At 41.5% G+C, this 16,466-nt stretch overlaps 1 protein-coding gene across 1 annotated transcript in view; it reads left to right on the plus strand.

The window, feature by feature from the left end:
• Positions 1-12,147: 12,147 nt before the first annotated feature.
• The window catches only part of LOC139915206 (rap1 GTPase-GDP dissociation stimulator 1-B), a 48,060-nt gene continuing 43,741 nt past the window's right edge, over positions 12,148-16,466 (plus strand). Inside the window, exon 1 of the mRNA XM_071903729.1 lies at positions 12,148-12,160. Within this exon, the coding sequence (XP_071759830.1) occupies positions 12,148-12,160 (13 nt within the window). The remainder of the gene's footprint in view (positions 12,161-16,466) is intronic.

Consider the following 16,466-nt stretch of genomic DNA (forward strand, 5'->3'; position numbering starts at 1 on the left):
AAAAAATGTCTTGAAACAAATATCCACAGCTTGCTAGCAGTGTGTCTGTTTCTTTGACTTCTTTGTTAAAAACAAAAACGTGGTAGTTTACTCTGTCTCCCAGAGTACATGTGGCTCCTGCATGCTCTTGTTCTCCAGGTGTTTGTCCCCACCTGAGGGGACAACACAAAAACGTGAGGAAAAAAATGCATAAATAATGAATATTTGGTGCACGTGATGAAAAATTAAAAGCTGATGCTCTCATTCCATTAGAGGAATGGATACATGATTACAGCATCAAGAGCAGTTTAATGGAGACACAGGCCTTAACATGCATTCGGTGATGTGATCAGGACAATACAAAGCCGTCTGAAATAGTATCAGAAAACAGACAATCCCCAAGAGAAAAGAATGAGTGCTGCTTCATGCAAGACCAAAACATTAGCAGTCATATTTATGCACTGAAATGTGCAGTGGTGATCGTAAGCATGCTATGTTCTGATGTAGATTTGTTTCACTAGAGAATTGGACAACACAGTGCAGACACAGACAAGACAGAAGACAATTGCATTTGTCATCATAACAGTGTCTTCAAGTGAAATGTGAATTAAAGCCCCAGTCCTTAAACACAGTATGGTGGCCCCTTCCTAAAAAATTGTCACCCGACAAATGGATTTGTATGGAAGCCCATTCCCGCCACTCAATAAAATAAAAAACGACTAAATTGTGAGTTTTTTTCTGATTTTATATCTCAGAATTCTGACTATTTCTCAGAATTCTGACTTTATATCTCAGAATTTTGACTTTATTTCTCAGAATTCTGAGAAAAAAATTCTGAATGGAGCGGAATTCTGACTTTTTTTTTGCAAGAAAAAAAAAAAGTCCAAATTCAGAGAAATAAAGTCAGAATTCCAAGATATAAAGTCAGAATTGTGAGGAAAAAAAGTCAGAATTGTTAGATATCAAGTCAGAAGTGGGAGAAAAAAATGTCAGAATTGTGAGATAAAAAGTCAGAATTGTGAGAAATAAAGTCAGAATTGTGAGAAATAAAGTCAGAATTCTGAGATATAAAGTCAGAATTGTGAGATAAAAAGTCAGAATTGTGAGATAAAAAGTCAAAATTCTGAGAAAAAAACTCACAATTTAGTCGTTTTTTATTTTATTGATTGGCGGGAATGGGCTTCCATAATTGGAGACATTTTCTCACATTCAAATAAAAATGTGATTATGCTTTTTGTACAAGGGTTAACAGTATGTGACAGCCAAACATGAGATTTACATAATTTTGAGGTTGCAAAATATTTGTTTACATTGAGGTTTGTAAAACCTGAAGTAGCCTAAAGCAGATCTGTGAAAGTCTGACCACATAGAGGGGAAATGCTACCAAGCCTCTTGTTGCATATACAAGTTGGTCAAAGAGCTTATAGAAATAAACAAATCCCTAAAAATGAATCGACATGGACTTGAGAGTATGTGGAAAGTGACAAAGGAGAACCAGGCCTTAACCTCTTAAGCCCGTGGAATACACTTATCTCAACTGACCACTATTAGATTGTCTGCTCTAGTAATTGGGTTAGTCTCAGGGGTACATGTATTTGAAGAACACATTCCCTTTAGTGAAAGAGGAATGCCTTGGCTCTGTTGCATTAGGTTATCAATGTATCTAAGTCTATGCTCTTAACTGTCTACTGAACGTTTGAGACTTGCGTAATAGAATTATTCATCTGCAGATATAGCCATAGTAGAAGTCCCATTTTTTATGATTTATATTTTATTGAATTTTCAAGTATATGTTTTCTTGTATAACATGTACATACAGATAGACAAGTAATGAGGGATAAATAAAAAACATATATATTTTCATATATATTTATTTTTCATGTCATAAAGTTCAGTACAGTGTACATGGAAAACAGTGTGTATTCTCACACCTTGTGGCTCAATACTAATCTAGTGTCAAAATTTGCAAATACGATGCCGTTCATCCACATATTTTTTTTTTACTATAGATATACTTAAAATATTTGCCCCATTTTAATTTACTGTATATTGTTCTGTCCTGTCCTTTAGTAGAAGTCCCATTTCAAAATCTAATGCAGGATGGATGCAGTGTGGGTGGACAAGTGCAAGGCTGCCATTGCTGGGTACAGTTAGTATACATGCTATTTGTATGCTAATGTGTAGTATGAGCTATCTGCCATACTAACTAGTATACTGTAAGTATAATCTTTATTATAGTCTGTCAATAGACTTTCTGACTTGTTAGTCTAAACAGTTCTGTGAGTCTATCCTAATACTAAATACTATACAGCTAAATGGAACCTCTGTATACAACACATAAATGACCTCTTGACCTTCATTCAGGCTCCACTAATTCATTTAAGATGACTTGTATGTAACTGAGGCCCCCTTCCCCACATTCTCACTGCTTTCAGTCCCGTGATTGTCATTTGGTTTATAGCCAAAAGGTCACCAGGGAAGTCAAATTGAGGATATTTGTATATTTTACAAAATGTAAAATTTTTAAATAGATTGGAGGGGGGGATTTGCATAAAGTAATGATGACTTCACCTGCTAAACTGTCGATGCGTTACCTCACCTGGAGTTTACTCGGGCCGTTTGAAAAGAGCTGACTGTAGGTTTACATCATCCCATTGTGTCATGCTGATCTCCAGATGATGAAAGTGGATGTAAGTCCTGTGGAGGTGGGGTTGGGGGGGGTGCCACTGTGAGACCACCAATCCTGACAACCACCCTCCCTGACAATGCTGTAAAAGGTCCAACTACCCCCCCTGCTGTTTAGAAAGTAGAAACAACTGAAGCCCAGCCACTGCCCCTCTGTCTTCTCTATTTTTCTCGGCCCTGGGTTTGGCCCCCTCTGGTGGTTTGCTCTCATAACAGTTAAGACAGCACTCTCAACCGTTTATTATTTTGCAAAAATAACATTTTCATTGTTTTCATGCAAAGTACTGAACTAACTCTATACCATTTCCCCCAAACAGTGTACACAACTCTCCGCACAAAGGTCCATGCTCTCTCACAATAGTTTACACAGCTGTCTACCTCTTTATAATTTTGCAAAACTAAGGAGAGGAGAAGATGGGGGGAAGACGAGAAGAGGGGAGAGGAAGATGAAAGGAGGAGAAAATGGGGGGAGAAGAGGGGAGCGTAAGAGGAGAGGGGAGAGGAGGAGAGGATGGGGAAGGAGGAGAAAGGGGCAGGGGAAGAGGAGATAAGATTATCAAAATTGACAAACCTACAAAATGTGAAACTGAAATATTATTGCATTTCCAACATTATGAAAATCTTTAAAAAGGAACTCTATCAACAAATTATGGATACTATTCTATAAAATCAGTTTATGGAAAAAGATTGCAGACTCTGATATACATATTTTACCATTAGTATTCCTGGGCGGATATAGCCTATCTTTTCAATAGATGACATGCTTAGTGAATATTTAGTTTCTATGAAGATATTATCTGAAAAGAAAGCAGTACTTCATTTTGCAGTAGAATTGAGCTGCTTTGCAAAATGAATCTATTTTGATGGCCGTGTTCACCGTTTGAGAGCATGAACCTTAGTTTGGAGAAATGTCAAATCAACTGAGGACAAATGAATACATCATCTCACTCAAATAAAAACCTCAAATTATTGATTGAGGAAGTTGTTGGCAGCTAAACATGAGATAAGATCAGAAAAGATAAAACTGTATTAATCCCTGTAGGGGAATTGGGTTGTTAACAGGATAAAAAAAAAAGAAAAAAAAAGAAAAACAGAAAATGAGTACAAAAATAGAATGTAAAATATACAGTGATGAGCAATAAATGCAATAGAATAGAATCTAAACATTTGTGGGGTTATATAAACATGCAGCAGACAATTTCAAAATGTTAAGTAGAACAGTGGTTCTCAAACCTTTTTGGTGAACAGTTCAACCAAAGAATGATATCCCTCAAGAGACTGAAAACTATTGATTATTTCACAAGAATAAAAAATACAACAAAAAAAAAATCTGAAAAAAATATACAAATTCATATAGTAAAAATACTTTTTTCCTATCCCATAAATCATCTCGCGACCCCCTGGCCAGTGCTGACCCCCAGGTTGTGACTGTATGTAAAGTAGATTGTATTAGTATAAATACTTGTATAAAAAAAGTTATAAAATGTGGGGAAAGGGTGTGGGGGCTGGAGACATCCCAGAAGATACTAGGGGAATTGCTAAGCTTACAAGTCCAAGGGTCCAATCCATTGTCAAATCCTTATGCTGAAGGCCTGAAACGAAGCACGGGTCAAAGCATAGAGAGTCCAAAAGAATGGTCCAGTTAGCCAGAAAGCATTCCATGAAACAATCCAAAATCAAACCAGGGTCAATGTTCCATTACACTGCAAAAAATCTCCATCTTAACAAGTCATTCAGTCTATTATTGAGTCCTAAAATTCTTATTTTCTTAAAACAAGTGAAGAAATCTACCAGTGGGGTTAGATAGTTTCACTTGTTTCCAATGCAAATCAACTTGTTTCAAGAATTTTGTAGAATCAAGTGTCCCTTTCTTGATAGTAGTGCAGTGATCTGCCTTATTCTGACTGGTTTCAAGATATTGACACTCATTTCTAGAAATGTCCTTAAACAAGTGACAATGCATTGGAAACAAGTGGAGTTATCTCACCCCATTGGCAGAATATTTCTCTTGGTTTAAGAAAAATAAGATTGAACGACAAAGAGTGAACAAGCTGTCTGGGTTTATATAAGGGGCAAACCTGATTGCTGAGGATTGCGGGAAAGAACTGGCCCTCCACACCTGCCTAGCAAGCCTCTGTGTGGGAATGGCCGATGTCCCTGGTGCTGAACCTCAGTGGAGCACCTCCTCCAGCCTGGGGCACCACAAAAGATCATAAAAAATCATTATGTATACAGTATGTCATAGGTGGAATCATTATAAAAGCTTCAGTATATATGCAGTATGTAACAATAAGACTGATATGGGAATCTGAAGAAAGCAGATATGTGAATTTACATCAATGTACATGATGTAATAATAATAATAATAATAATAATTTTGAGGTTGCATATTTGTTAGCATTGTTAATGTTTATAAATCTGATATGATCTAGATGGTGGCTTTTGAAAGTCTCTAATAAAGTCTCAAATAAATTCTGGACTGGACTGGAGTTGGTAACGCTTTATTTTCTGGGTCCACAATTTCCTAATAATTTCCTAGAAAGGAACTGTTAATTTCTTAGGAAGTTTCCTGGAAAGAACCATGAAATTATGTAGTAGTTATATAGAAAATGTCTGGTGGAGTCAATAAGATACTGTCAATTTCTAAAAGAATTTCCTGGAAAGAACTGCAAAACTAGAAACTATTTATTGGAAAAATAAAAGGCACAGGTCAATTATCATAAGTCATTATTCATTATTTGCTTCTGGTGGCGCAGCGCTGCTGTGACTCGGGCACGAGAGAATGGGCGTCTGTTTGTTGAGAGGTTGTTTGTTTAAGTCTGTCAAAGTGTGGCAAAGTTTGTCAAGTGTGCTGAAGTTTGTTGGAGGCTGGCGAGTTTATCTGGTCAGAAGAAAGTGAATGAGAGAACAAGAATAACACAATGACGAGGGAGGAGGGGCGGCATTCAACATCGACTCCGCCGAAGGTGCAACAAGCCACTGCTGCCATCAATACTCTTCAGCAATGCTCGCTCCCTGAGGAACAAGATGGAGGAGCTGCGCCTGAACACAAGGGTCTGCAATGAATACCTTGAGTCATGCCTCATGATCTACACAGAGACCTGGCTTCAGGGAGATTTCCCAGATCCATTGGTTCAGGTACAAGGGTTCTCAAATGTTCGCATGGATAGGAATAATAACTCAGGGAAAACGAGGGGAGGTGGCATTTGTGTTTTTATTAAGGACTCTTGGTGCAGGAATTACACAACAAAAGACGTGGTATGCACCCCTGACCTTGAACTCATATGCTTAAGTCTAAGACCATTTTACCTACCCAGAGACTATGGGAACATTTTTATCTGCGCTGTATACATCCCGCCTAGTGGGAACGCATCCAAGGCTGCCTCACATGTAGCGGACTGTGTTTATCAGCAATTAAAAAACAAGCCCGATGCACCGATATTTGTATTAGGGGACTTCAATCATTGTAAGATGGAATACGCTCTTCCAGGGTTCCAGCAATATGTCAATAATAGCACACTAAGATCAGACCCCCCTTTCAAATTCGGATCATAACACCATCCAGTTAATTCCCACTTTCAGGTCCACCCTTAAAAGAAGCAAAACTGTCTCAAAGACTGTCAGTGTCTGGCAGGATAAGAATAAGGAGGAGCTAAGTGGTTGCTTCCTGGCCACAGATTGGGATGTTTTCCAACAAGACAATAATATTGACAGTATTGCGGAGGCGATCACAGGGTACATTCATTTTTGTGTCGACACTGTAGTGCCAAAAAAGACCATTAGGATATACCCAAACAACAAAGGCTACATCATGCCTGAGATCAAACATTGCATTAGACAAAAAAAACAAGCCTTCCGGAACAATGATATAATGGAACTGAGAGCAGTTCAAAGAGAACTAAAGGGGAAACTAAGGGAAGCGCGAGAGCAACATAGTCTACGTGTCAGAGAAGCCTTTTCAACTAAGAACTCGAAAAAACTGTGGGACTCTGTGAAAGAAATGACCAACCTGAACTCTGACAAGAGGGAAATGCATGTACTGAATGAACTGGAAAAAGCAAACAAACTCAACAATTTTTATAAACGTTTTGATTCTGAAGAGAGTATTGATGAATGTAGAAACCTGTCAATTACAGTAACATGTGACCCAACACAGGGTAGAATAGTAATTGATCTAAGTGCTGTGGCCAAGGTTTTTAAAAAGTTGCACACTAAGAAGGCCAGTGGGCCAGACGGTATTTCGCCTCTTCTTCTTAAAACATTTGCTGATGAGTTGACCCCAGCCTGGAGCCCTCTATTCCAGCTCTCGGTTGATACATGTACCATTCCTACAATATGGAAAAAAGCTGTCATTATTCCTGTTCCAAAAAAACCTTGCCCACAGGAAAATAATGATTTTAGACCAGTAGCACTGACATCAATAGTGATGAAATCACTTGAACGCATTAGGGAACCTATGAAGTGAGGTACAACATCTCTTGGACCCCTACCAATTTGCTTATAATGATGGTAGAGGCACTGATGATGCTCTAAACACTACAACTCACTTTATTTTAAAGCACCTTGAAAATCCTACAGCTTATGCTAGACTAATGTTTATGGACTTTAGCTCAGCATTTAATACCATACTCCCTCAGACCCTGTTAAACAAGCTGAAACAGATGGAGGTGAACCCCTATATAATCAGATGGTACCATGCATTTCTCATAGGAAGACAACAGCAGGTGAAAGTTAATTCAACTCTCTCTGATATACAGGTTATAAGCACTGGAGCTCCTCAAGGCTGCGTAAGCTCTCCCCTTCTTTTCACATTACATACAAATGATTGCAGAAACCAGTACACAAACAACTACATTATCAAGTTTTCTGATGATTCGGCCATACTCAGGTTCAGGTTCAGGTTCAGGTTACTTTATTTGTACCCGTAGGTAGATTTGGTTTGCAATAGAGTCATCCATCTTGACACACATTTTAGAAACAACACAAACAGTAGACAAACATAATAAAAGTAGGCTCAAAGTTCCAATAATCACTAAAACTAAGTTTTAGTTTTAGTGACAAAAGATTCAGACATTGCTATGTATAAGTCAGAGATAGAAGAGGTTGTGAAGATTCAGACATTGCTATGTATAAGTCAGAGATAGAAGAGGTTGTGAAGTGGTGTGAGGGGCACAACCTGATGTTAAACGTTAAAAAAACTAAAGAAATAGTCTTTGATCCCAGGTCTGTTGGTGATCACAGCCCAGTTCTAATCAACGGGGAGAGAGTTGAGCAGGTAACAACATACAAGTACTTAGGTATTCACTTTGATTCTCAGTTACAATGGGCTCATCAAGTGGAGTATGTTTGTTCACGAATCAGTCAGCATCTGCATTTTCTGCGAAGGCTCAGGGTCCATGGAGTGGATAAAAGCATTATGTTATTGTTCTACAGGGCAGCCATTGAATCGATTATTCGTTATGGCATCACAACATGGTTTGGTAACCTGTCCGTTAAACTCAAATCACAACTCTGTGCAATATTTAACGTTATGGCTTTTATTGGGGGGAACGATAGTTAAGTATTGTAACTCTAGTTCTATGATTACAGGCGGAGCCCTCTAACAGGGCTCTATTTGCTTAGCCACTCATCTAGTCGCCTCAGCGCACTGAAAATTTGCATACATGTGCTCAGCCAATCAGGATGAGCCTATACACAAGTCTTCAGCGACTCGTGGAGCGGCAGGGTGAGCTGTTAGAGGGCTCCGCCTGTGATCATAGAACTAGAGTTACAATACTTAACTATCGTTCTATTTCACACAGGCTTCGCCCTCTAACAGGGCTCTATTGGCATAGGGGGCGAAGCCCGATGACTTCACTCCCTGCCGAGACACTAACACGAACAACATGCTGTGTCATAGCCTGGATTGACTGTAACAATGCAATAGGTCAGCCAGATATGGTTCCGCTCACACCCATGTCTATAGAATGGGGGGCGTGAAAAACCAACGCTACACTTAATCATGTTGACAAACAGTAAGGTGTAATGCTGGCCAACCCAGTGGCCGGTCTCCATCGAGCTTCAACACGAGAGACTCAGGCCTAGTAGGTCATTTCTTCACAGGTCTTGTGTACCAGTACTGTACAGAGTACAGAACCGGAGAAAGACCCAGACACATCCAACAGATAGAACCTGATGAATGGACAGGGCGTCGACCAGGACGCCGCTGTGCAGATCTCCTCCACACCTGTTCAAGAGTCAAATCAAGTCAAGAAAACTTTATTGTCATTGTACTGCCGTGCAAGACAACAACACAACGAACACGACGGCACTGTTCCACTGAACAGTGCCGTCGACACAGCCATACTCCGTGTTGAGTGCGCGCGGATGACTGCAGGAGGGTCCCTACCCGCCAGCACATAAGCCTGTGATATTCCCTCACAGAGCCAGTGGGCGAGTCTCTGCTTTGACAGGGGCTTGCCAACCACACTGTCTGCATAGCACACAAAAAGCTGCTGTGTGCGCCTCACCGTGGCTGTGCGTTCCACATAACATGCCAACGCACGCACGGGGCATAAACGGTGCAGCCTCTCCTCACCATGAGGAGGAGGATAGAAAGCCTCCAGCTGAATCTTCCTAGACCGAAAAGAACTATTGATGTTCTTGGGTGCAAAAGACGGATTCTGTCTGAGTGTGGTGCCACTCAGGTCCCCACGTATCAGCAAACAGCTGGGATGGACCGAAAGAGCGCTCTCTTTCACTCACTCTTTTAGCCGAGGTCAAAGCAAGCAGCAGAGCCGTCTTGACCGACAACAGCTTAAGAGAAGTCTGCCTAATTGGTTCAAAAGGCTCCTTAGACAGAGCCTCCAAGACCAAAGGCAGTTCCCACTGAGGGGCAGTGGAACGCACCACTGGGCATTTTCTCCTAGCCCCCTGCAAAAAACGCTTCATGAGGGGGTGGCCGAAAACCGACCTCTCTCCAAACCCCTCATGGCAGGAAGAGATTGCCGACGCATACACTTTAGTGGAGTGCGCCAGCCCCCTTTCCAGCAGGCACTGGAGGAAAGAGAGAACAGATCCAATTGAACAGTTCAAAGGATCGATGTTCCGCTCCCCACACCATTTCTGAAAGCCCAACCATTTAGCCTTGTAGCTATCAATGGTGGATTGAGCCCTCGCACCCTGGATGGTCTGCACCACATCCGCAGCCAGTCCAGCGTGCATCAGTCTGTCCCTCTCAGGAACCAAACCCTGAGAGGCTGTCCAGGCTGGGCATCGTGCCTAACGCTCTATTTGCCTGAGACAATGCCCCCCAAAACTGGGGAACTGTCCAGGGCATCTCCACGTATCACGGTGCCGTTGTGCGGTCCGGGGCCACCAGAATGAGCGACAGTCTCTCCACTTTCACTCTCGCCAGCAGGGGAGGAAAAGCATACAGCAGCTTTCCTGGCCATGGCGTGTGTCCGAATGCGTCCACCCCCAATGGGGCAGCGTCTCGGGGAAACAGAGAGAACCACAGGGGACAGTGGGCGTTCTGCCGGGTGGCAAACAGGTCCACTTCCGCCCTCCCGAATCGGGACCAAATCTGGTCCACTATGTCGGGATGTAATCTCCATTCGTCCTCCAGGGGCCCGCCCCTCGACATGAGGTCGGCCCCCGTGTTCTCCAGGCCGGGAATATGCAGCGCCTTGAGAGAACGGAGGTGCTCTGTGGCCCAGTGCCACAGGTTCTTTGCAGACTTCAACAACGGTGCAGATAGTTTGGTCTCTGCCACCAGCCAATAGACTCCCTGGGCCAGGCGATCAGCGGCGCGAGGGGGTTCGGGGGGCGGAAGCGGGATCCCGGCATTCTCGGCGGCTGTCCTCATCATGTTGGGAAAGTCTTGTTTCAACGATGGATGAGGTAGAGCGCCGTAGGTGAAGGATGCAGCCGTGACGGAGATGGAGGAGATGTTGTCATCGCTGTCCCCCGGCGGCATCCCTTCTTCATCCTCCACTACCAGGGGAGGAGCCGGCAGCGGAAGCGCTGCGACAGGAGCAGAGGAGCAGGGCTCAGGCGAGCTGCCGCCGGCCTCCGCCTCGCTGTCATCACAGCGGAGCTCGATTTCAGGGGAACGCTGATGCTGGTAGCGTTCGAAATGAGCCCAACGCTGCCGGCATCTCACCATGGAGAGAGCCCTGCAGCTGCTGCAGTCCGGCGAGTTGGAGACACCGTCCGTGGTGTGTTCTGGGCCGAGGCACTCGAAACACGCCTCATGCGGATCCGAAACAACAGAAGTAATTGTAGGTACTTACCAACTACCATTGAACTCCTTCTCTATTTTCCCTATAATTAGAACATAATTTCATAGTTCTTTCCAGGAAACTTCCTAAGAAATTAAGAGTTCCTTTCTAGGAAATTATTAGGAAATTGCGGACCTGGAAAATAAAGCGTTACCCTGGAGTTTTAAGCAATAAAGCTCTAATACTACAATGCATTCTCTATGAGTCTTTTTTAAGGTACTAGTATGTGACAAGCTGAAATATCATGTGAATAGCCAGGCACCAGACTATATCATGATAATCTTCTATTCTCCTCACCCACGCAAACACACATGCACACCTCTTCATAAACGTAATAACCAGCTGTTCTGCAACTACACCATTCATTTACTGGCTCTTGTTGTGTGAGATCGTCGAGAGACGGCATTTTCCAATCACAACCCAGCAGGAAAAAGGGAAAGTGTGTTTGCATCACGACTTCCTCCTCTGTATCTCAGCCTCAGTGTCGCTCTGTAGCTAATAGTCAACTGATGAGCTTTGAACAGATTTAGGTTTTAGAGCGTATTAGGTATTAGGTGAGACTGCAAAGAGAGACATAGATACAGGGAGAGGGAATAATCTGTATTCTTGTTCACATAGAAATTCATATTTTACTGTATGTATTTCAAAGTTATCTGAATGAATATGAGCATATATGAATGCTTTTGTACAGTATTCTGTGTTATAATATTTCGCTTTTTTTATGATTACGGTATGTTTATTTGTTGGTTATCATATTACAAATAATATATAAATGCACTGGCAACACAAGCTGTCTTGTGCTGCCAATAAAGCTTATTTGAATTTGAGAAAGTGAGAGAGAGAGATAGAGAGACAGAGAGCTAGAAAGAGCGAGAGTGAGGCTGGAACAGAAAGCGAATGAACACAGAGAGAAAACGCAAGCGCAGTGGCAGCAGAGGGAGAGAAAGAGAGGGAGGGGGAGAGAGAGAGAGAGAGAGAGAGAGAGAGACATAGATAGGGAGATTGGGGGAGTGGGAGCGAGAACGAGGGAGAGACAGACAGAAAGAGAGAGAGAAACTGCTAAGCTGACTGAAGCAGAGTTGGGGCACGCCTGGCCCGAAGAAGGGAGGGTAGCTCCTCTTTAAGCCACACACACACACACACACACACAGACACACACACGCACAGCGATAGCAGGCAGAGAAAGTCAGCCAGCCGGCAGAGAGCCTGCCGACCTGCAGCCATGACAGACACCGGTGAGTAGCTACATATCTAACATCCATCTATGACAGAGGTGTGTGTGTGTGTGGAGGGGGGCGGGGGGGCAGATAAGACAGCCATACTGCTCAGAGCAGGCTTGGGGCAGATGGGGAATCAGTTGCAAGGAAGGGATGAAGGAATGAGAGACACAGATAAATATATATGAGTGAGAGAGAGAGAGAAAGAGAGAGAGAGCGAGAGAGAGAGAGAGAGAGGGAGAGAGGGAGAGAGAGAGAGAGAAAGATACTGTGTTTTCAGATATTTTTTGGCCATGAGGTCTTACTAGTTGGCTGGAAACTACGTCTTTTGTTGTATAGAACTGTTTTTTTGGGAACTTTTAGGTGCTATATGATTAGATTAAACTTTATTGATCCCTGTGGATAAATTGGGTTGTGGCAGCACCAAATAGTAATAGTATACAGCAAAGAAAAATAGAATATAAATAGGAATACAGCAAATGAGGGTCATATCAACATATGCAAGCCACAATTTCAGAGGTTTCAAAACATGTGACATATTATACATTGTTTTTGTTTGCTTTTGTTTACTGCTGCTTTGTCATACAATGTGGCAAGTTTCCAATCAAATTTGACATTTTAAAGTGGTAGTCCTCAAGATCAAGTTGTATTTTTTTTGTTTTTTTGCTAAGTCATTGCTGTTGCATTTTTTTATTTTGTCTCCATCTTTGGTTCTAAGCGCTCAGTGTTGTGGTCTTATTTTATCTATGTCTGTTTGTGTAAGTACGTAGGTATGTGCATACATGCATACTTCAGTATGTTTATGTGTATGTATACTTTATATGTATGTATGCATGTATATATATACTTTGCATGTGTGTATGGATACTGCATATACATGTGTGTATGTATGTAATAAGTGAGACTGGAAACTTGCAGTTTAGTTGAATGAGCAGCTGTAATAAGCACCTTAGGGAGTCCCTAATAGCACTCTATGAAACTGATGAGTAAATTGCTACCTGCTCACTTGCTACACCCACACATGCACACACACAAGCACATGCACACATGTACACGCATACACACACCAGAAGGACATGGGGTTCAGATCTTGACGTGGCAGGGTGTGAATTGTCCTGATAGCCCCCTCCAGTCAATCTATTTTCATTCTACTTACCAGGGATTAGCTGAGGTGATTACCATCTGCTGCTGTCTCCTCGCAGTGTGTGTGTGCGAGTGTGTGTTTGTGTGTGTAATTTAGTCTGTGTGTAATGCATGCTCAATTAGCTCCTGAGGTTGGTGCCTGAGCTTAATTTCATGTGAAAAAGTGGAGGAAATAGCAAGGACGAGAGGCAGGCCACATGAGGTATCTTATGATCATTTTAATCAATGTCTGTCTGTCTGTCTGTCTTTCATGACCGATCTATCTATCTACAGTGGTGTCAGTGGTCAGAATTCACTGGAGGAACCCACCTCTCTAGCCCCCTCATGGCACCTCTAACATTGAAGATCTTTTTAGGGATCCAAGTAATTCTAATGCCCAACCCAATTTCTGATGGTGTTTTTATCATTATTTACACTAAAACCAAACTAGGCCATATGACAAATGCTGTACTTGGCAGGTATTGTGATTATTTCAGCATTGACCTTATTACACCCATTAGAGCTTTTCACAGAAACACTGCACATATCACTATACAGTTAACTTGGATCATAAATTATTATAATAATAACAGCTGCATACATAAAATAAACACACAAAAAAGCCTATAGTGACACCATGGGTAGTGCATTGTCCTAATCTTTTGCTGTCCTTCCCATGATATTGATAGAATAGACAACATTACCTTTAAAAATAAATACAATTGACTGGTTTCCTATTTTACTAGCATTGACATGACAAAAAAAGTCAGCTCTCAAAATACCACCCATTCATATTTATTATACATGGCCTGGATGAATACTTGATTCTGATTGGCTGGAGGGGTGTTGATTTCAGATAATTTAGGAATTGAATGATATTATTGTGTACAAGGGTACTGGTTAGGAGATGGACATTGCTTTTATATGATGGCACCAACAAAATCTTTAGCAAAACCAGGAATACACTTATTTTAGCCTTATTAACTTGTGTTCAGAATTCATTAGATTGATGGCTGTCTATAGGTAACTTTGTAAATGACTATATTCAGTTTCATTTACAAAGATGGATCATGTGAAAATGACAATGACATGTGTCTGCAAGTTATATTCACTTCAACACATTGTTTTATCGCTCTGATTGGGTTGAAAATAAGACAGAATATCTAGTTTCTTCTTTGTCGACATTTTTACAACACAACTCGGTTGTTGCGCAGCTCAGATTAAACTGTCTGTGCTTGTCATTTGATTGGACGTTTGTATATGGCCTAGATTGGCCCGAAGGACCAAACACCACCCAGCAAACTTTGGTAAAAAACCAAACCGACCCAGCTGTTTACGCATTGCACTGATTTTTTTCAAAGATTGAAGAAAAAAATTGAACGAGAACGTGTCTTCCGTCGTCAAATTCACTCCCGGAATGCCGTTCCGGTTTGTTCTAGCCCAATGACTATCTATCTATCTATCTATCTATCTATCTATCTATCTACCATGACCGATTGGGTTGAATGGCCCCAGGCAAGATTAAAATAATTACTATAAATGTACAAGCATCTCTATACTTTTGAATAAATTGAAAGTATACAGCTCATCAAGCTGAGTGACAAGTGTTGGGATGGGAACTTGACCAACTGAGAGGGAGTAGGGTGGGACTAACAATACACTTCCTGCCTAAAGGTGAAAAGTTGCATATTGTAGCTTTAAAATCAACACCGAAATTATCCTTTGGTATGGCAGAGAGATGAGAAGAGCTGAAGAAGATCCAAATCAAAGACTACAGCAACTGGAATGATGTTCATTGTTAGCTAATGTTAGCCATTGTTAGCTAACTTGAACATCACACAACGAACATCATTGTTCGCTAATGTTAGCAGTCAACGACTTCATGTTGTTTATGTTATGTGTATCTCCAAATAGGTCGAAGCCTTTATCAGCATTAACAGCCTTTATCTTTAGTATTAGTAGTATGCTAACATTATGCTTCATATCCTTAGTGGGGCTTCTTTGACAGTCAAATGAATTATGTTAGCTGTGTCTGCTAGGTAACACTAGGTGACTTTAGATTATCTGAACTGGCACCACATGAAATACAACAACATTGTCGTATTCAGGCTAATTTGTTTCCATACGAGAGTAACCTGGCTGTTGGTCATACTGGTTTAGGTCTTATTCAGGTTAATGTTTCAATTAACCTTTGATACCCTGTGATTGAGTCTCCCTGTCACCATGAATAAACCAGTTAACGGAATATTCCCCCTCCCTCTTTGCCTGAGCAAATCATTACTAATACAGGGGAAACAAATTATGATCCCAATAGTGATAATAATAGAAAGTACTGCTGTGGCCATGTTTTTGTTGACATCAAAATGTACCCACAATGCTATGCGAGTCTGACTTTGACTTTCACTCTGTGGTACATTAATGTTCCTCACGGTACAACTTGAGTTGTTTATGGAACAATAAGCAAAACTAGATAACTGTGTTCACTTACCCATAGATAAAATCCTAGTTACGCGCAACAGACTGGGAAGACCGTGGACAGAACAATAACGGAGCAGCTTAACCACCATGCTGCAACTGGGCCGCAACCAGTTCAGATAAGCAAACGGAACGCATGCTGTGTAGCTCTGGGGTTATGGTGTTTACATGCGTTGACTGAAACCATGTTAGTTGAGAAACGGGGTTAAGAACAGAATTCACAATGCAAATGTAGCCATTTTACCAACGTGTTTTTGACCCTTTAAAATGCATTTTCATTAAAGCTTTGGTCGAATCCCGAGGTTTCCTACACATGACGTCTGTTAACTGTAGATGTTGCAATTGGAGATACAAGATTTCAAGTTCAACTTTATCACTCTTTTGTATGGAGAGAGATAAGTAAACTGGAATTACATACCAAACAACACAGATTGACACAATATTTCACTTTTTTTCCCAAAACATCCATGTATCCTTTGGGCTGCTGCCTGTACAGAGTGTCAGTGTGCAGGTTCCCTGGAGTCAGTGAGAATTCAGTGTGTATTGCTCAGCAGGGCAGATAGGGTGGGATCCAACCTGGGACCTTCCAGTTACAGGTTAGAGGTCTCTAACCACCAGCCACTGGAGCACCCTGCTGCCCTTCTAGTAAAATAGCAAGTGCTATTTATTTTTATGAGTTAGGGTTTCTGATTCTGAAGGACATAGTGTTATATGTAAAACATTCTAT

Source organism: Centroberyx gerrardi, chromosome 15 (assembly GCF_048128805.1).
Source record: "Centroberyx gerrardi isolate f3 chromosome 15, fCenGer3.hap1.cur.20231027, whole genome shotgun sequence".
Classification (NCBI taxonomy): Eukaryota; Metazoa; Chordata; class Actinopteri; order Beryciformes; family Berycidae; genus Centroberyx; species Centroberyx gerrardi.